The 21,416-nt window shown below is 45.6% G+C and overlaps 2 protein-coding genes across 2 annotated transcripts; one reads left to right on the top strand and one right to left on the bottom strand.

The window, feature by feature from the left end:
• The first annotated feature begins 913 nt into the window (after window positions 1–913).
• LOC100281075 (ubiquitin-protein ligase) lies at window positions 914–3,009 on the top strand. The gene has a single exon (NM_001153994.2). It carries the CDS (start codon window positions 1,154–1,156, stop codon window positions 2,837–2,839), a length of 1,686 nt encoding a protein of 561 aa, NP_001147466.1. The 5' UTR covers window positions 914–1,153; the 3' UTR covers window positions 2,840–3,009.
• Window positions 3,010–14,253: 11,244 nt separating this feature from the next.
• Window positions 14,254–20,926, bottom strand: LOC103632701 (DEAD-box ATP-dependent RNA helicase 22). Its single transcript, XM_008654447.4, has 7 exons — window positions 20,504–20,926; window positions 19,292–19,579; window positions 18,853–18,975; window positions 18,119–18,546; window positions 15,026–15,353; window positions 14,682–14,834; window positions 14,254–14,585 (listed from the first exon to the last, which is right to left on the bottom strand). The coding sequence occupies exons 1-7, from the start codon at window positions 20,822–20,824 to the stop codon at window positions 14,502–14,504; spliced, it is 1,725 nt and encodes a 574-aa protein (XP_008652669.1). The 5' UTR covers window positions 20,825–20,926; the 3' UTR covers window positions 14,254–14,501.
• Between the last annotated feature and the right edge of the window lie 490 nt (window positions 20,927–21,416).

The raw sequence follows: 21,416 nt of genomic DNA, 5'->3' as shown, positions 1-21,416 counted from the left end.
ATTTTAGGGTTTGTTGTTGAAGATGCTCTTACGCTATACGATGGCCGTCCAGCCAACCTAGTAGCGTTTTTCGTTCCGTCTAGAGATGGCAAGGGGACGGGTATGATACTAATTTAGTACATACGAAGAATTAAATGGTAGAAATTTAATCTCCGTCAGATTTGCGGGGATCGGGATGGCCCGTTCCCTGTGTACCCGTCCCACGAAACTTTTTTATCCAAGTTAGTCAAGTTACTTGTTAAAATTATAGCAAAAATTCAGTGCATGACATGTCATAAAATCGCAAACTAAATTCTAAAATAGATGCCTCTTTGAATTTTTAATCTTGTTTATTAAATTTATATTAATTTAATACGATCAATTTAAATTTATTTTTAAATATTATATTTCTGCGGGAACATAATTCTCGCGAGGTTTCTCCATAGGAGATGGAAGAAAAAACTCCCCGCGAGCGTTCGTTAAGGGCTTGTTCGGTTAGCTCTCAATCCGTGTGAATTGAGTGAGATTGGATGGATTTGAATTCCAAACAAGTCAAACTTTTTAAGAATTTTTCTAATTCTATCCAATCCATGTGTAAGCCCTAAGGTGACTAGGTGAGTACGGAAATTTTTTCTCTCCACACGGACGGGAACGGGGAATTATTCCTCGGAGGGGAAATCCCGTTGCCACCCCTAGTTCCGTCACACCGGCCGCGATCACAGTCCACACCGCACGCCCTGTCCACCATTTCCCTCCCGGTCTCTCCCACCGGGACGCGAGCCCGAGGCAAAACCCCTATCGAGAAGAAACCCAAACCGCCCTCAGCCCTGGCAGCGAAACACCCAGCGGTCCCTTCCAGGCTAAGCTACCCTTTTCCTCCCCGACGCCTTCTCTCTCCCGGCGCATAAAACCAAGCGCGCACCACACCACGCGCACTTCACACTCCCAGGCTCCGGCTCCAGCTACAGCATCAGCCCCAGCCCCAGCCCCAGCCCCAGCCAGGAGCCAGCCACGGGAACAAAGGAACCAGTGCACCACAAGCTCCAAAGCAGCCAACACACACCAAGAAAAAACCAAAAGCCATGCCCCCGGTAGCAGCAAAAGCACCAATCGTTCCCCGCCGCCGTCTCTAAGCTACTGTGCATACCCCCACCTCGCGGCCGCTCGCCGGTCCATGGGTGCGGCTCGTCCGCGGCGCTGGAAGCTGCCGTTCCACCGCACCGTCAGCGCCGTGGGCGGCGGGGGCGGCGCGCCGTGCTCGCCCTCGTCCAGGTCGTCCTCCTCGCCCGCGCGGTCCGAGGCGTGGGCGGCCGAGGCGGTGCCGGAGGAGTTCCTGTGCCCGATCTCCGGCGCGCTCATGGCGGACCCCGTCATACTGCCGTCGGGGAAGACCTTCGAGCGGGCCTGCCTCCAGGCCTGCGCGGAGCTCGCGTTTCTGCCTCCGGGAGTCGAGGCCGGGGACGCGGACACTGTCATCCCTAACTCCGCGCTCAAGGCGGCCATCTGCACTTGGTGCGCGCGCTCCGGACGGGAGGTGCCGGCGCCGCCGTCCGCCGAGGCGGCGCGGCAGGCCGTGCAGCGCGCTATGCCTCCGGCGGCTGCCAAGTCCGTGAGGACGACCACCACAAGGCGCGCGGTGGTGATGGCCGCGAGCACATCAAACTCGTCCACGTCGTCGTACGGGTCGGCCTCGGAGATCACCGCGGCGGAGGACGAGGCCAAGGCCAAGGAAGAGGCGCCGCGGAGGAGGACGGTCAAGGAAGCGGAGGTGGAGCCGGCGGCGGCGCCGCCGGCTGACCCGCTGGAGGACGATGTGGTGGGCAAGGTGATGGACGCGGACGACGACGGCGTGGTCGCTGCGGCGATGGGCGCGCTGCGGGAGGCCACGCGCGAGGGCGAGGAGCGGCGGCGCGCGCTATGCACGCCGCGCCTTCTCGGCGCGCTGCGCCGCGTGCTGCTGCTCCCACGCCACGCGGCCGCCCGGGTGGACGCGGTGGCCGCACTGGTCAACCTCTCCCTAGAGCCCGCCAACAAGGTGCGCATCGTGCGCGCGGGGGCAGTGCCGGCGCTCGTCGAGGTGCTCCGGTCGGGCGCGTCGGCGCCCGAGGCGCGGGAGCACGCGGCGGGGGCGCTCTTCGGGCTGGCCCTCAACGAGGACAACCGGGCCGCCATCGGCGTGCTGGGCGCGGTACCACCGCTCCTCGACCTGCTCACGTCGCCCACCCACGCGCCCCGCGCGCGCCGCGACGCCGGGATGGCGCTCTACCACCTCACCCTCGCGGCCGTCAACCAGTCCAAGGTCGCGCGCTTCCCCGGCGCGCCCAAGGCGCTGCTCGCCGTGGCCTCGGGCGCCGCGGAGCCGGGGCCCATCCGGAGGCTGGCGCTCATGGTGGCCTGCAACGTGGCCGCCTGCGCCGAGGGCCGCAACGCGCTGATGGACGCGGGCGGCGTGGCGTCCGTCTCCGGCATCCTCCTCTCGCCTTCTCACGACACCACCAACGGCGGCGGTGGCACCGCGGACCTGGAGGAGTGGTGCCTGTCGGCGATGTACGCGATGAGCCGAGGCAGCCTCCGGTTCCGCGGCCTGGCGCTCGCGTCCGGCGCGGACCGGGCGCTCCGGCGCGTGGTGGCCGACGAGGGCGGCGGCGTCCGGCGCGAGATTGCTCGGAAGACCCTCCGCGCCATGCGGAGCGACCTCGACGAGGACGGCGGCGAGTACAACGACCTGACCGGAAGCAGCGCGGAGTGCGGCGACGGTGAGGACTGCGGCGGGAGCATCGTGTCGGACGGGCTCATGTCGTTCCGGCGCCGGCAGCGCGAGCTCGGCGTCTCGTCGTGCGGCAACACCGCCGAGTTCTGAACCCGTTCTCCGGCGACCGGTGCCCGTCCACGTCCATTGCGACTGATGTTTTGCGCATGTATAAATTGCTTGGTTTTAGGTTCACGAGGTTAGACATTTGTGCCGTGTGTGAAGCAGATGATGAAAAACTTCCATGGTTTTTGGAACCTGTGTGTGTGACTGTCAGTGAAGCTCCCTGCTCGTACCTCACGTTGGCCTGTTTGGTGCTCAGCTGTTGGGAGTAACGGGATGTGTAAAGCGACCGGCTCGTGTGCCGGACAAGGAGGTTGGGTTGGGTGTTGCTTGCAAGTCAGAGCATGCCTTTGTTCTTCTTGTATCCGTACTCCCTCGCGCTCCTGATCTGCTCGCAGGCAGCTCGTGTCCTTGACGGCCCAACCATATAGCTTAGAGCGAGAGAGACACACGCATGTGTCTCCATCAGTAAAGGAAGCCATCTTTGTGCTCTGATCTACTCGCCCTGCCATCTTTGACGATTCTGTATCTTATTATGTACGGTACTACTGTCCCATTATTTCTTTTCAATGTCCCATTATTTCTTTTTCTAACAAAAAAGATTATTCCTTTTTCTCATTATACTTTATTAGCCCTGGCGATGTCGTTCATCCTGGCTGCTCCTCCACGGATCCAGATCCCTGACATGCAATGGCAATCATCCTTTTTAATGCTGAGATTGACACAGTGGAGCCATGCTTGTCTGCTGCCTTTTGTGTCAGTCAGTGTCCTGACCCTCCGTAGGTCATCCTCTTCACGTCTTGTGCAAGTGCAAGTGCAATGCAGTATCGCAGCTTAGCGTGATTCCTAGATGTTGCCCACTCTACGCTTGGAGCATTGAGATGGCCATGTTTTCAATTCATCCATTATTTATTTATTTACTTACTTATTTGTGCATCACTCCTCTAGTATCACGTTGGAGATAAGCTTTCTAATTCAACTAGTCTTACTTCGAAGCTAGTACTTTGAATGGAAATCGTTGAAATAAGGCACCGTCTAGATTCTATCCGGGTACTGTGTTACCATATTTTGACTCGTTGGACTGTATATAGATCTTTTACATCTCTAACACTTTTATATATATGTATATATATAGTAGTCACCCACCATCACATTAGAGCTTGAATTTTGCTTCTCGACGACTATGTGAGCGAGGGGGACAGAGTAGGCAGGGCAGGGACCCGGTGGAGCCAGGCGTGCGTTCCAGCAGAGGACGGTCGCTGACCAAACTCAGCGGCTTCGTGTTCGGAACTGTGTGTTGCTGGACCTGGACGGACCTGTTCGCTGCGATGCTTTGTTTGGAGTCCAAGCATACCGATGCTGTTGTGACTTGAGGCTGGGGGCATTGCATAACCATGCCTTGGCTGAACGGGGTTGCTAGGAAGCAGTGGCGGACCTAGGATTTAGAGACAGCCTAGGCGAGATTACATTGTGATCCTTTGTGCCTATACTTTCGCCGTGTACATGCTACGTTGCTCGCTTATTTCTACACATTATACTTGCTTCTATCTATCAGAACCTGCGAGGCAGCCTAGGCCACCGCCTGAGGTGTCTGGGTGCTGGGTCCGCCCCTGCTAGGAAGCGTTTGCATGCAATAGGGCCCCGAGAGTATGTCGTCAGGTGATGCATTATAACATGTTTAAACTTTTTAATCACGCTAGGTGGTTTAAACCTTTCATGCTAGAAAGTGTTCGGAGCCAATGAGCTGACCCCTGCGATTGAAGTTTCGGTCACTCTGTCTGGACCATCTGGACGGTGGAGCTTGTGAAAAAAGTTTGGTAGTTCGTCCGTCGTCTATCGCATGGCACTGGCAGTCTTCCGTGTTTGACCAACGACAAAGGACGGACGCCGGGCGACGTCGCCGGTCGCACCCTGAGCCTCGAGAGTCCAGATGACCGGGGCGTGGCGGTGTCGTCGACTGATGACGAGCGTGCGCGCACGGCGCTGGCCAAATCAAAAGTGTGGGCGCGGGGCCGCGCTCCCAACCAAAGCGCTTTGGCTTTGCCGTGCACGAGAGCTCGGCGCCCCCGGGCGTGCCGAGCGAGGCTCTATGCTGGCATTTTGGCAACTGGCCATCGGCGAATGCGTCACAGCACAGCAGGGGCGCCTGCCTGCTCCTGCGGTTGGCGCGTCGTCAGGCAGGCGTCACGAGACGGTAGAGCAACGGTAAGCAGGGATGGCAATGGTACAGGTACCATTAATAAGCACGGATAATTATCCACCGAATACGAGAGTTTATTATCTATGGGTACATATATAAATATAATAAGATACGAGAGTCTATTTTTTTTTTTAATTTTTATCTATGACATGTTGTTTGGTGCTAAAATTATCATTTGATGTTGCTGAAATGATATTTTTTTGAAGTGTAACAAAAGTGTTGTTTGATGTTAAATGTTACTATTGTAGTAGGCAGACGGGTAACAGATATCCCCGGGTAGCGGATACCCGGCGGTTACGAGTATAGATACAAATCCATACCCACGAATCTATATGGTACCGATATGGGTTGAGGTTTGTCTTACAGGTATGGGTCCACGAACCATATATCCGTGTCATACCCGTCCGATTGCCATCCCTAACCGCAAGGACTCTTTCAACACTGTGGGTCAAGGCCACCCCTGAGGGTGCACGGGTGCGGCCGCACCGGCCCTCCAAAAACAGTGGGCCACTCAGCCGCTGGATGCATACCTCCTAAACTTTAAACTTTAGTTTACTCACTTTTAGTCCCTAGAATATCAAACAAAGTGACTAAAATAAGTATTTTAAATAAGATTTCTAGGACTAAAGTGTCTTAAAGTTTAGGAGGATGACTAAAGGAATCAAACACTTTCATAGATTGTTATCCTAATATCTAAATTATTTATCAAATATTATGTACTATACGAGTGGCAGTTGCATCGGTTGAGAGAAGTTTTTCAAATTTGAAATTATTGAGAAACTATTTGAGGTCAACAATAACTCAAAAGAGGTTAAATGGTTTGGCTATTTTATGCACCGAGAAGAAATTATTGCATGAGATTAATCTTAATGGTATAATCCATGACTTTGTACCGGAAGACATTTTTAACATGATATCAATTAATAAGTAATTGTTTATGTCTGCATGATGGTGGAGCGAGGCTCGCGCATCTAGCACCCGCATGCCCACGACGACATAGCTCGTGCACCCTTGGACGACGACCGAGCCAGGCTCTGAGAGGATGAATGTCCATGGCAGTGGAAAGGCTATGTGGCCACGTGCCAGCAGCGATAGAGCCTCGCGCCCATGGTGGCGCTTGCACGCCAACACGGCTACACGAGGCTGAAATGGTTGCGACGGCACCGAATCTTGCTTGTGCGCGTGCATGATGGTGGTGGAAGTGAAAGTGCATTTAGACCCTTGTGGGTTTTGGTGGATTGAAATGACAACAATATTAAAGGACTAACCCTTTGCTAAGTGTTGAATAAGAAAGTTAAGTATAATGGATATACTTGAGCATGTCAATAGAATGCAATAAAAGGTTCAACACGAGGCAATATGGGGATATTTCATAGGAGACCAATGGATATATGGATGTGAAATATCACAATTAATATGAGAAAGCAAACATGATTGGAAGAATCAGTGAGACTTGAAGTAAGGATGAATTGGAGAAGTCACAAGCAAAGAAGGTTTGCTTATGAGCAAAGGACGTCCAACGAACACTTAAGGTTGTATTGTCACACCCGGATTTAAAAGACAAAGTCGGGTGCGTCTCATATGTGCGCCAAGTAAGAACATCACATATAATAACAAAGTGTATAGAGATAAATGTCATAAATATCATAAATGACATTATTACATAGCGGAAGTCTTACAAAAAATAAATGATAATAATAAAGCGAACTAAATATTGTTTCCCTAGCGCCACAAAGCTGACTGGGAGACGTCACCTAGATCAACTCGTATGCTTCATTGTAGGGCGGCTCCTCCTGGACCACATGCTCTTCACCTGTGGTGGTTATATATCGCAAGAGTGAGCTCACAAAAGATCATAGCTCAACAAGTTGTGGGGAATAATGTGCATGAACTCACCAAAGGTGAGAGTTCATGTGAAGTGTAAGGCTGATCAACAAATAAGGGGTTAAAGCTGAGCATTGCTTTTAATAAATTGGTCAAAATTTTATTAGCAGTTACTAAATGTAAGTGAATACCAAACCAGAGTAATAGTAGATCAAAATAATAATAAATCCCAATGCGATCCAAATGAAAAATTGAATTTAATTCCATAAATTAATCATGTGAGTGTTCGAGCCGCTCATGACCGTGAGCACGGCTGATATACCAGTTTTACACTCTGCAGAGGTTGGGCATCTTTACCCACAAGTCATGTTACCCATTTGCCAAGGGATCGCGACTTCCCATACACCTCTACCAAGGAAGCGAGGCAGAGTAACACTACGAGGCCTTTACAAAGTTCCACTAGTTTCAGAAAACCCGCTACAGTTCTAGGAAGCTCTAATGCAGAGACCCTCGCCTGATCGCCATCGCAGCAAAATCAAACCAAGGACCTCCATACACTGACCACTCCCCTACTGGCCTTGCCCCTTTCGGGTAAGGTAGTCATCCACTAGCTTTCCTAATTAGTCAGCCAAGAGCGTCTCATACCACCCTTGTGTAACCTATTGGGTCCCATCAAAATTAACCTATGCAGATCATTATGATTAATAAGAACATGATTAGATAGAAAGAAGTGATCAAGGGCACAACTTGCCTTCAACGAGCTCCTGCTCAGCAGTCTTCACCTGCTGAACTCCCGGATCCTCAGTAGCTTGCTCGTCTACTCGCAACAATATAAACAGACATGGTACAACAGAAATTAACATCACACCAAACATCAGAACATAATGCATGATAATATTCTACGCGTCGTAACGAGATCGTAGGAACAAGAATCACTAAATTCGGAGTTATGGGTATCTAGTTATGAATTTCTGAAGTTATTTAGTAACTAGAATAGAATAATTCAAGTGAATAATTGTACTCCAATTTTCATGACTAAACAGAGTTACTAGATGATAAACAATATTAAAACAAAATTAATGCAACTAGAATGAATTAATTTGGAGCTAAAATGAATTAAATACGATTTATACAAGTTTCTAGAATTATTTTTATATTAAAATCAATTTCCAATATTATTTATCTGGTTTTCGCTGTCCTCTAGATTGCGCGTCAAATACCAAAGAAGTGCAGGGCTATTCGCAAAACTCTCTAAGACTCGGGGCTAATACCGGGACGGACTGCGAGTTGATTTCATAATCTCTAGGGGGCTCTTTAGCAAATGTTCCTCACAAAGGGGTATGGTCTATTGTATGCCGCCCGATTTAACTTCTACGCACCAGATTAGATCTGGACCCCAGTGAACCGGTAGGTTGTATAACACGTTGGATTCAACTCCTACGGCCCGAATTTAAAGCTTCTGCGATCGTCCCGGGTTCGCTCGATTGCGATTGGACGGACCAGAATCATCCTGGCCGCACAGATACGTTGGGCGCGATCGTGGCCGCTCAAAGTGGATCAAACGACAGGAGCTCATCTTCCCCACCTGAGTCATCGTGCGGCGGCTTCTGCACCCCGGACACGGCGGAGCTCTGCTAGCGACATCCGTCTCGGTCAGCCACCGAATGATTCCCCAAACCCGCTAGGATTACGTGCAAAGGCGAACAAGGCGTATGCGATGGGACACTTACTAGAGACAGGAACGATGCTCGGAGAGCCACCCACGGCCCGCAACGCCCCGCAGTGGGTTAGCTCAGTCCGGCGAGAAATTGCTGGTGACTGCCGTTTTCCCGTGCCCTATGGATTACTCGACCACCCTTTTTGGTCCCTGGTGACTCCTCCCACTCAACTGCGGAGTCCAAAGCGATCCCGATGCAAGAGATTGCGATCGGCGGCCAAATCTCTCCCTCACCGGCGAGACCCTCGGTTGGTGATGGCGTCCAAGCGATAGCGAGATGGGCACGCAGACGACCGGCTTATATTTTATTGCTACGGAGAGACGGCTGGGACTCCAGCTGGCATCGGCGAAGCTGCAGCAATGGCGACGATGCTGTTACGCCCAAGCGCACGGATCGGGGAGGCCGGTAATGACGCACGGGCCCCGGGCCCCCGGCTGACAACCGCGACTTGGATCCGCGCCCAAATGGTGTAAGCGGCTGACGCGTTGGTCCCGCCCGCCAGTGAGCGGAAGCGCGGGAGGTAGTGAGCTGCGGGGGAAGGAATTAACTTGGGCCGGGTGAGAGAGTTTTGGCCCAGATGTAGATATGGTATTTATTCTTTTTATTTTCTATTTTCTTTTCTTCCTTTCCAAATTCAACTTCAATTTCTAATTTAAATTCAAATCTTGTGGCAAATTTATCCTCAGATTATATTGTGCAATTAGAAGTACTAATTTTGGAGATATACTTATATATATATTTATATCCTTTCTCCTTTTTTCCCATTTCCATTTTCAAACCCTAATCACCATTTAAATTTAGGTTGTAATTCATATCTTCAACTGGACTGAGGTACCAAGACTAAGGTGAATAAGTAAATACTTGCATTTAGTCGAAGTACTAATCAAGCTTGAAAGAGGTCATGCTATTAAGAGTGGTATTTTTTGAAACAAGATATGAAGTAGAAGATAGACATTGATTAAGTTGGTGTTCAGCGTGGTATGACTTTAAGACAATTAGATAAACTAAGGACAAGGCAAGAAAAGGCTTCAAAGGACCTGACAAGGTGAAGATCAAAGCAAGTGGGCTTTTGAGACCTAGGATCCAAGGCTGAGGAGAAGAAGAGTGCCTACAAGAAGTCTAAAGTTTGATCAAGATGTTGAAGAGTTATATTGTGTCAAAGATCACAACATTTGAAGATGTGATTTGAAGCCATCGGTTTAACTCATATGTGATGAGATGGTTCAAGTCATAAGGTTCAAGGTGATGTTAGCTCAAAAGAAGCATGGTCACAAGTTCAAGCTAAATGTATCAAATATAGAACTTGGAAGGGCTCAAGGCTGTGCAGACTTTGATAAAAATGACTGAAAGAAATAAATCTAGAATGAATTGGACTACGGGTCATTCCAGTGTTTGGAAAGGTTCTTGATGACCATAGCAAGATAGTGGAACTCAACAAGTGGCAAGATCATTCAGATTTAGAGTTTGAGGTTCTGAGCGCTAGTTGAAAAAGGAACTTGAAGAAGAAATAGAAAATAAGTTGTAGGAATAGTGAGAGCACCTAGAGGGGGGGTGAATAGGTGATGCTGCAAAATTAGCTCTAAACAACACAAACTTGGCTTATAAAATGTGTTAGTGAGAACTAAAACCAAGTTAGGATGAGAAAAGAGGAGAAAAAAGAACTCTTCACTTGATTGCTCCTCTAAGATGAGTATTAAACTTAGGAGCAATATTAGAAGTGAATATGAGAACTCAAAGATACAGTAATCGAATAATAAAATGCACAAGAGACACAGCAATTTTTACTGTGGTTCAGTCAATGCCTACTCCACGTTATGGTGACCTTTTTTGGTCAAGGGTTGCACTCAACCCCTCTCAAGTGATCCAAAGATTAAACTTTAGTGCCACGATTGTCTTTCTTATATCAATATCCCGGTTGTGAGGAATCTCCACAAATTGGAGTCTCTCACGCCTTACACAATTGATCACAATAAAAACAAGAGTAAGGGAGGGAATAGAATACACACACAAGAGCACAACACAACAACAACACACACAAATGTGAAGAAGAAAGCGCAACAACAAAACGACAGAGTAACGACTCAAGAAATACGCTCAAATCTCTAGAACACTTCGGAGGCGTGGTCGTGGAGTCTCGGAGTTGTAGTGTGCTCAAGGTATGTTTGGGTACCTGCTCCATGCACCTAGGGGTCCCTTTTATAGCCCCAAGGAGCCTAGGAGTCGTTGGTTCTTCATTTGGGAAGGATCAGCCTTCCATGTCTGCGTGTGCACTTGACTGTCCGGTGCACATCGAACACTAAACAATCAGCGATTTGTTTCTTTCTATGGCCGAGCTGACCGTTACGCGCCTTAGGTCGCCTGGCACACCGGACATTCCGGTGGCGCACAGAATAGTCTGGTGCAGCCTGACAACCGATGTCGAGCTGACGTGACCGGCGCTGATCGCGCGACCGACCGTTGCACAGTGAGTAGCCGTTGGTGACCTAGAACATCGGACACTGTCCGGTGCACACAGGACAGTCTAGTGATTTTTAGTCCGGGCGCCACAACGATTTCCCGATAGCAACATTTTCAGTCGTTGTCCAGTCTGGTCACCGGACACTCTCCAGTGAGGCCTAGATTGGCCCATGTTTGGCCAGACTTAGCCAAACTCCTTTCCTCCAATTTGTGTCAACTTGAAGAGTTTCCTAGCACTTAGATGAACATTGTTAGCCACTAAAATAATTGACTAAGTGCTAGAACCATACCTTTTCTCATTACTCAAAAGGATTTTCAATATAATCATTCTCAAACACAAGTCCAAGAAGTGCTTTCTCATTTTCCACAAATTTGCTCAGTTAGGTCCATGTTCGTACTCTTTTGGACTTGACCACTTCAATTTTCCTTGTATACAACCATGCTCAAACGCATATGGTAGATGTTAGCTCAAAGTGATGTGTTGAACATTTAATCACTAAAACAACTAGAAATGGCCTAAGGGCACATTTTCGTTTCAATCTCCCCCTTTTTGGTGATCTATGCCAACACACCAAAAGCAACTCAAAATACACTGACATAACCAATTATGAGCTAACTTTTGCAAATTGAAGTCAAGCTAGAAACCAATTAAATAATCATTAGATTTGGTATATTTGGATCATTTTGCCACTTGGTTTATTTTCGCAAAACAAACTCATTTTCTTACTTCTTAGTCAAAACACTTGTAGTTTTACAAATTAAACCATTTTTAAGACTAGTTTTGATCAAAAGCCCCCGTTTTCCCATAATAAAGATTTCACCTCCACAAGAGAGTAGTTTTGCAATCAAAGGGATCCTCTTGCTGTTAAGAGGGTTTTGATCAAATGACAAGTTCAAAAGACAATAGTTTTTTGAAATTCACAAGTGGCGGTTGATCCAGTTGCTTTGGCCTTAATTTCTCCCCCTTTGACATTAAGCACCAAAACGGAGAAACTAGGAACCTAAAACCTTATTGCCTCATCAAAAATTGCGAATGAAGAGTAAGAAGGAAATGAACACCAAGGGCAACTTGAACAAGATACATTGATACTTTTATGCAGTGGAAGCCTTTTCCTTTGCAAGTCCATCATTTCCCTTGCAATTCACCTTTGAGACGACATCAAAATCACTTAAGGAAACATATAGACTCAAAGGGTCAAGTTGTAGCATATCCTCTCTCTAAACATATGCATCATTTGCACAAGGACTTGTGAGATCCGGGGATGACATTCTACAACTTGAGCACCAAAATACACAATAAAGATAATTAAGCTCAAAATAACATGATAAAAAATATAGAAACACATTTATGCTATAGATCAATCTAAGTTCCGCGAATCTAAGACATTTAGCTCACTACGCAGCTTACAAAGCCTTTTCTCATCTAAAGGCTTGGTGAAGATATCGTCTAGCTGGTGATCAGTGCTAACATGGCAAACAACAATATCTCCCCTTTGTTGATGGTCTCTTAGAAAGTGATGTCGGATGTCTTTGTGCTTAGTGCGACCGTGTTCAACAGGATTTTCTGTCAAGCGGATTGCACTCTCATTATTACATAGGAGTGGGACTTTGCTCAAATTGTAGCCAAAGTCCCACAGTGTTTGCCTCATTCAAAGTAGTTGCGCGCAACACTGACCTACGGCAACATACTCAGCCTCGGTGGTGTATAGGGTAACAGATGTTTGTTTCTTTGAACTCCTAGACACCAGGGACCTTCCTAAAAACTGACAAGTCCCTGATGTGCTCTTCCTATCAACCTTGCATCCGGCATACTCGGAGTATGAGTATCCAATGAAGTCAAAGGTAGACCCCTTAAGATACCAGAACCTGATGTGAGGCATATGAACTAAATATCGAAGAATACGCTTCACAGTCACAAGGTAACATTCCTTGGGGTCAGATTGAAATCTAGCACATATACAAACAGAAAGTATAATATTTGGTACACATGCACAAAGATAAAAGTAAGGGTCATATCATAGACCGGTATACCTTTTGATATACAGCGCGTTGAGGTCCAAATGTCCGTAAGTTCCCATTGGCGTCTTAGCAAGCTTAACGTCCTTCATCCAAACTTATTTAGGATATCTTGTGTGTAAGATGATTTTTTAGCACATATGCTACATGAAGTTTTCCCAAGCTTAGCACATATGCTGCATGAAGTTTCTGAATGAGGAGCCCGGACAATTGAAGTGGTGTGTTGTATATCATCCTTGGGTAAGATGGTTTTTTTAGCATGATGTATAACTAAGTAAAACATGCTACCCTAACCCTACTATGTCAATAATATTTGAATAAGTAATTTATAAATTATAGTTTGTAATACTCTTACAGTTTATAATATTTGAATAAGTAATTTCCTAAATTATAGTGATTAATACTTCCGTATATTTAACTTTGATATAACATGTTTTGATACAACTGTTCTAAGGCTGTCTGCAGCAACGTCCTCTATATTCATCATCTATATCTGTCTTTTACAGTCTTCTCTAAAAGATTTCATCCTCTATATCTCCTTCCTCTCCAACAGCGTATTCTAAATTACGTCCTCTATACTCAAATATCTATATTAGAGACGTTTTTTTATTTTTATTTTTTATACATATGTATTTGTCATACTCTCAGATGTATTGTGCATATTTTAGTTTTGTCAAAACCGATTATTTAAAGTATTCAAATGGATAGAGAACCGTTTAGAGAAACTCTATATATAGAGAATCCATCAGCGTCATCTAAATTTAGAGGACCGTTTAAAAGACGCTGTTGGAGAGCATAGAGGACCGTTTGGTCCTCTATATTTAGGGTAGAGGACCCTTTATGGGTCCTTGCTAGAGCCAGCCTAATGTTATAATATCGTCTGTAATCATAATATTGTGGTTGTAAAAGTGGATGATTCAGTTAATATTGAGGTTGTAAACGTGGATGATAAATGCATATAAATCAGTATAACTTAAGGGCTAGTTTGGGAGCTATAGAAGGGGAAGAAGGAAATTCTAGTCTTTCCAATCCCCTCCGGATTTGTGGCTTCCAAACTAGCCCTAATCCCCTTCGGGATTGAAGGGAATTAGAGAAAAAATTAGTTTATTTCCATCACAATCCCCTCCAATATCGAAGGGGATTCGAGGTTCACAAAGTACCTAAGTGTTTCTATCATAATATGTAAATTCAGGGTAAAAATAAAGGAGGGGACAAGAAAGTAAGGCAGACTTTTTTTGGCCATATAGTTAATTTTCTCAAAAATACTTGTAATCACTTGCAATAATGCGGTAAAAATACCACGAAAACGCCATAAGGATATAATTATCCAAGAGACTACATGTTGGTCAGATTACTTCAACGCACTCGGTCTGAATACAACTTCTATTTAATATGTAGCAGCTTTCTATATAGTACTACAAAAACATTCATCACCCAGTAATAGAGAAAAAAAACATATATTTTCTCCTTACTACAAATATAGTGAGTCACGCTATCAAGATAGCAGTGCTTCGCGTTTTTGTAATGCTTGCTTCTTTAGTTTGTTGCGAAAGCTTCTTTTCCTGCTGAATGCTCCCTCCTGTTTAAACATTAACATTTTTATTATGCAAATGCTTCTCCAGGAAAAAATATATATATTATAACCTTCCAGAGGGTGATGAAAACGGAATCCTACCACTGGCTGAGCCAACTCCTCTGCTTGACGAACTGCTCTTACAAGATCACGATTTGCCTCTGTGTATAGGCTAGTAACTATACCAGATTGACCAGCTCTGGCTGTGCGGCCCACCCTGTGCAAAAAATCAACAGCACAGGCAGCAAATTCTGCCTACAGAAGCAAAGAGCATTTGATAAGCATTCTTGTGAGATGAAACCACCCCAAACGAATTGAACTAAAGCTGGGTTACTCAAGGAATATGACAAGAATTACAATTCTGTATGCATAACTGCATGAACCCTTTAGTAAAATTTCTGTTGTACTGTTTAAGTATCGACACTGACACTAGAGGTAGGTGATACCTGAATGACATGAGAAACATTTGGAACATCAAGCCCACGGGCAGCAGCATCAGTGCATACAAGCACACCACCATTTTCCCGAAAAGACTGTAAATTGTTAGCCCGCTCCTTCAAGGAACTCTCACGATGGTACAAAATACATGGAATACCAACTCGATGCAATATATCAGAGACTGAATTAGCAGCATCAACGGTGTTTGTAAAGACCATAGTGCGTCTTGGAACATCTTTAGCATCATGAACTTCACTCTTCAGGCCATATTTAACTGCATTCAGAAGAGCATCAACTTGTGTATCAGCAGTAACCTCTATCCATCTTCGTTCTAATCTGCATACCCGTGCAATATGTATCAAGCATGTGAAAATTAAGGAAGGAATATGAAGTAACAAATAAAAAATGGGATTACAGAGAAATAGCAAGATTTAATTGTAGTGCCATTGATAATTCCATAAATGTGCAAACAAACTAAAAAGAAAAATCTTGACCACAGGGCATTCAAAAGCTTATGGGGGTGTTTAAATGCACTAGAGCTAATAGTTAGTTAGCTAAAAAAATACTAGTGGAATTAGCTAGCTAACAAATAACTAGCTAACTATTAACCATAGTTGTTAAGGCGGTAAGGCGAGCGACCCCCTTTTCACCTTTTAAGCGATAAGGCGTAAGGCGAGGCGACGCCTTACTAATATATAAAAAAATAGACAATAAAAACAGAATATATAGGAATATAGTCTCAAATAGATAGGGATAATAGTATTAAAGTAGCAAATAGGAGTGCAAGTTCAACATAAACCAACATCATAGACATAAAGTTCAACATAAGTAATAGATAATAGTAAATGGACATTTATAGAAAAAGACTTCTCTGGCAAGGGGGTAATATCTCAAGGAAGTTCCACTTAGAAAATTGGAATATTGTTATTCTCCCCAAAGACCAAGGAGGGTTGGGTGTGATTGATTTAAGATGTATGAATTTCAGTTTGCTTGCGAAGTGGATTTGGAGGTTGGAATCCACTGAGGGTCTCTGGCAGCAAATAATTAGAAGAAAATACATTAAGGGGAACCCTCTTATTTTGGTTGAACAAAAAACAAGAAGACTCGTATTTTTGGAAAGGGCTGATGAATCTTCAATTGTGCTCCAAAACGTTGAGGCTAGAACAATGTCATAAACTCCCTTCCCAACCTCTGCTTTTGACAACTTGTTTGACTTCCATGCATCACTCAAAAATAGACCCTTCAAAGGATCTCTATGCTTATGTAGGCTCTTCAAAGTAAGGAAGCAAGTGGCAAACCTAGTGGCTCCAGGTCTAACTAGGACCATGCCACTTATTTGCTCCCTCATTTCACTAAGGATCCTTCCATGCCTATAAATAAAAGTGGTGACTCGTTTGGCTAGAGCAATTGTTTTCTTGAAATCATTCAACTTTCCAATATCTTCTAGCATAGATCCAAGCAATGAGCCACACAAGGACTCCAAAACAATGTTGGAATTCGATCCATGAGAATCTTGCCTGCAGCCTTATAATTAGCGCCATTATCTATCACTACTTGAACCACTTTGTCTCTGCCAATATTATCAATCCTCTTCTCAAGCAAATCAGCAAGCATAGTAGCACTATGTGCTTCACTTGAAGCATCAACAGACTCTAAGAAGTAAGTCCCCTCAGGACTGTTCACAAGAAAGTTGATCAGCTAATGTCCCCTCCTGTCAGTCCATCCATCTGACATAAGTGTGCAACCATAAGTCTTCCAAGCTAACTCATGATGAGCTCTCAAGTTAGTCACGTCTTTGACACATTCAGCAAGTAAAGGCTCTTTAATCTCATGAATACTAGGAGGAACATATCCAGTACCATATTGAGCAGTGGCCTCACAAGCAATGTGAAACTGTCTAGAATTAATGGTGTTAAAAGGTACACCACAATCATAGAACCACGTAGCCCATTGCTTGTTGACATAATCTCTGTCAGCCTTAGACTTTGTGCATGCTTCCATGGTGGTTTGGTGGTGTGACCCTGAGGAGTACCTCTCATCCACAACTTGTCCAGGAGTTCTTCAAAGCATGGTTGCAATTTTCCCTTTTTCTTTTCCTTGTTTGATGTTTGTGGCTGTGCAGCTATTCTAAACTGAAATGCAGCTCTCTTCCTTTTGGCAGCTGTCCCCGAGCTAGGTTGTTACATAGATGTGGTAGAATCCTCTTCGCCTTGTTGCCCCTGACCATCATGATCATCATCATCATCAAGGAATAGGCCTAGACCTCTTGTTCTTGTCCAAATATGCCTTCATTTCTTTTCTAATCTCAGTTGTAGTCTTAGAACACATTAATGTGTCCGCATGACCACCGGCAAGATGTTTTTTTAACCTCTTGATTCCTCCCGTTGTCACGGTCTTGCAAGACTTTGCTCTGCGCTTTGGATCTGCCATAGGGTCAGTGTTTGAATCCACAGGCACAGAGTCGGGAGCCGAGCCTACGCTCTCCTTCACTGACCTACAAAGGTAATTGGGAACAACTGAACTGAATAGAGAGGCAGAGAGCAGATCAGCCGAGGGGGAGGCGGAGCTCGCCGCCAAAGGGGGAGGGGTGCGGAGCCTCACCAGGGAGCAGGGGAAGAGGACTTCGCCAGGGAGGGAGAGGTCAAGGGCTCACGACAGGGGGCCGCCGCCGCCGGTGAACTGAGAGTTGCCGCCGCCGGTGGACACTGAGAGTTGTCGTCGCCTGGACCTCATGTGAAGCCCTAATCGCGAGTCTGGTACGTGCACAGCGAACGACAGCGAACAGAAGGGTTTGGCGAGTGGAAAACTTTGCAATCCGGTCCAAGGTGTCTGCAGGGCGACGTCTTGTCTTCCTATGAGGCGCTAGGCGACGCCCTGAACCCTAAGGCGACGCCTTAGCCAAGAAAGTAACATGAGCAGGACGCCTTGGGTCTGAGCCTCGCCTTAGCGCTTAGGCGACGCCTTGACAACTATGCTATTAGCTAATTTACTAAAAGTAGCTAATAGCTGAACTGTTTGGATGTCTTCAGCCAATTTTAGCAGCTAACTATTAGCTCTAGTGCATTCAAACACCCCCTATATAGTGAAGAAAAAGTGCATACCTGGGGTTGTGACGGTGCAGATAAGTGCCACTAACCCATACAGCATCCGGAAACATACGTTGTAGCACACCACCAGCAGTTTTTTTCCCACTCTGAGGAAGGGTGGCAGCAACAAAGACATACTGCTTGCTGCGTCTGTATATTTTTCTAACTCTCCTCCAGTCCTTGTGTGCTCCAACGTGACTATTCTCCAACTTGACAAGTCTATCTTCCACAATATTGTCTTCAATTTCCTTGTCAGAACTACCAAATTCAGCAGTCTCAAACTTTGAATCCTCATGATATTCATCATCACTCCCAAGTGATATATCCTTTCCAGAATCCTGTGCTCTAGAAAGTAGCTTTTCATCAAATCTCAACATATTGATGAGACGAATGACCTGGTTCTCAAAACTTCCACAGAGTAGCATGTCTGCTTCATCAAACACCTATTCCAAATATGCAATTATTAGGACTTTCTAGTAGCCAGAAAATCAAGTACTGCAGTTCAAATACTTGCTTTAAAACAGAACAGGAACATGAAAGGGATTCAAGACATGTACCACATATGCTAACTACATTGATATCGCATCTTAATGCAAAACTATTCCAGATATTTCTTATCCAGGTGACAGGAAATGAAAAAAAAAACAGAAAACTAATCTAACTTTGCCAAACAGATTCAGAAAATTGATTAAATAAAACAAGAATACAAAGGTGACACTAGAAAAAAAATGTTTTGATCAAATACTTACTACAAATTTTACATTACGCATGAATCTCTCTCTTCGCCTCTTTTCCGGGTCATAGTCAAATAGATAGTTTAATAGAGCAGCTGGGGTGGCTACAAGAATATCTGGATGAACAGCTGGCCAGCCCTGCCATGAAATAAAAATTAAGGAAAACATCACCACAATAAACTGCATTACTGAATCATTGCATGATGTGTTGTAAGAGTAAAGCCACAAATAGGAAGTAAATAGCCTAAAATGAAGACACATGTTGATAACACACTCGCAACTTTAGGAAAAAGGACATTCCATTACAGAAAAGTTGAAACTAAAATGGAAGTTTAGATTGGAACATGATAGGGTAATTATATATTTATCTATAAGTAGGATAACAAAAATATGAGTTTAACATAGGGTCAATCAGAAATATGACACTCATAGATGGCGTTCAGATAGAGCATACATTTGGCCCACAAACAGCAGCAGCTCTTTTAAGTGGTTTGCCAGACTCGTCAAGTAATGAATTAGCCATGCGAACAACTTGCTCGCAGAGCATGACATTGGGACAAAGGACCAACACCATGTCATGTGCTCCTGGGGTGGTGTCCTGACAATTGTCATCTTTGGTGGTAGAAGATTTTGAGCACAGCTTTTCAATCAAAGGTACAAGGTAACCATGGGTTTTGCCACTACCAGTCTCTGCTGCGACAATTACATCATTTGCCATGAGAACATGTGGTATACAGGTTGCCTGCATAAAATTTGAAACTTTATGTTAGTATTTTTCATAGTTGCATGCAACAGTAGGCACTGAACAAGACAATTAGGATATACATATCTGGAAATATAGTAGGACACATGGGCAAAGCTAGGTTATGTTTAGGGAGTGCAAATGCACCCCCGAAATAATATGGATTCTATAGATTCAGTTAAAATTTCACCATGTATGCACCCCTAGGAAAAAAATCTTATGCACCCACAAGGCCAAATGCACCATCCTCAATTTTGCTCTAGATTCACCACTGGTAGGACAAATCCCAGTGAAACTATCGATAGACCAGAAAAATTATTCAAAAGGTATATATAAAAAATCAATCATATTTATGAATCAAACAACAACAAAGGGAAGTGTCTTGAAGAGATGACAGCACTAGTATATTCGGTGCACAATTAGCCTATATACCCTAACTTGCTTGGGACCCACAAAAGGTTCGCAGTTGTAAGGATTTACATTCTTATTGTCTGCAACAGGAAAATATATATGGTCATTAACAGCAGAACTGATTTGACTAAACCCACAGAGGTGAAAAGGGAGAGAAGCATGTAACCTGAATCATCTAGTGCTCAATTACTTATCTAAATAGTAAAGTGCTTGCAATTTTAGATTTAAGATGCAAGGAGTTACAATCTTCATTAAACAAATTGTAACAGCATTGGGAATTAGAATAGACATCGGTTCATCCTGAGAGGCAAACGGGACCAGTCCCCACTCCCCAACAATAGACAGAGCTCAAAGAGCTCGCTCAGTTCAATACCTGCGCCGAGCAAAAGAATATAAAATGTACATCTACCAACTGAACTGCTCATGTTAAACAGGCATAAGACGTGCACAGGAGGTCCAACATTTCGTCGAACATATGGCGTGTGTTGTAGCTGAAGCGAGCGGACCCCTTACCTGGACAAGGGAAGGCCTCGAGAGCCCGGCACTGCAAAGGGCGGACGCGAGGCGTTCGGATACGCCGAGTGAAGCCCACGACGTGCTCTCTGCGAAGAATTCGTTGCCCGAGCCCGAGGTAGCATCGTCGGCCTCTGCCGCAGCGGTGGCAAGCGCGCGCGGCCTCGCACCGGGCGACAGAAGGCGCCACGGCCACGACGGCGGCGCAAAGAGGAGAACGCGGCGGTGGCCGCGCGCGGCGATACGGGAGGAGGCGAGGGGCGGGAGGCTTGCGGCGCGAAGGAGCGCGAGCGGCGCGAGGCGGAGGTGGTGCAGCGCCATGGCGACGGTGACGTGGCGGAGTGTCTGCTGTGCTGGGCCGGGCTGCCTCCAGCCGCATTCGGGTAGGCCGGTAGGGGCACTAGCCTACTAGGGTGGAGTCGTTTAGGCTATTCACAATGGGGATTTCATGTCACTGTTTCCAAAAATGCCACATCAGATTTATGGATGAATGAAATACCCTCTCTCAATAGAGAGTTTCATCTCACTATTTCATATGTCAACATACTTCTTAAATGCTGCATATAAATAACCAATAGGATTTACTCAATTATATGAAGATGAAACAAAACACTCTCAGTGGAGGTTTCACACAGTTTCCAAGATCTTGGAAACGAGTTAACATGGTTTCATCCCCATGAAACTCCATGAAACTCTTCCTTCTTAAATGATGTGACATGTCATCAAAATAGCTGATGTGGCAGGCTAATTAATACATGAAACACCCCATGAAACCTCCATTGTGAATAGCCTTATGATCACAGTGAAGTCCAGGTCTCTCTATTGCTCCCTCCTCCCTTAGTCTCAAATATAATTCGTTTTACGGGGAACAGGCACTAGCCCGGGTGGCTAGTCGGTCTAGATCCTTGTACCC

Source organism: Zea mays, chromosome 7 (genome assembly GCF_902167145.1).
Source record: "Zea mays cultivar B73 chromosome 7, Zm-B73-REFERENCE-NAM-5.0, whole genome shotgun sequence".
Classification (NCBI taxonomy): Eukaryota; Viridiplantae; Streptophyta; class Magnoliopsida; order Poales; family Poaceae; genus Zea; species Zea mays.
Note: the sequence above shows the minus strand (reverse complement) of the source record. Positions and strands in the feature narration are given on the sequence as shown.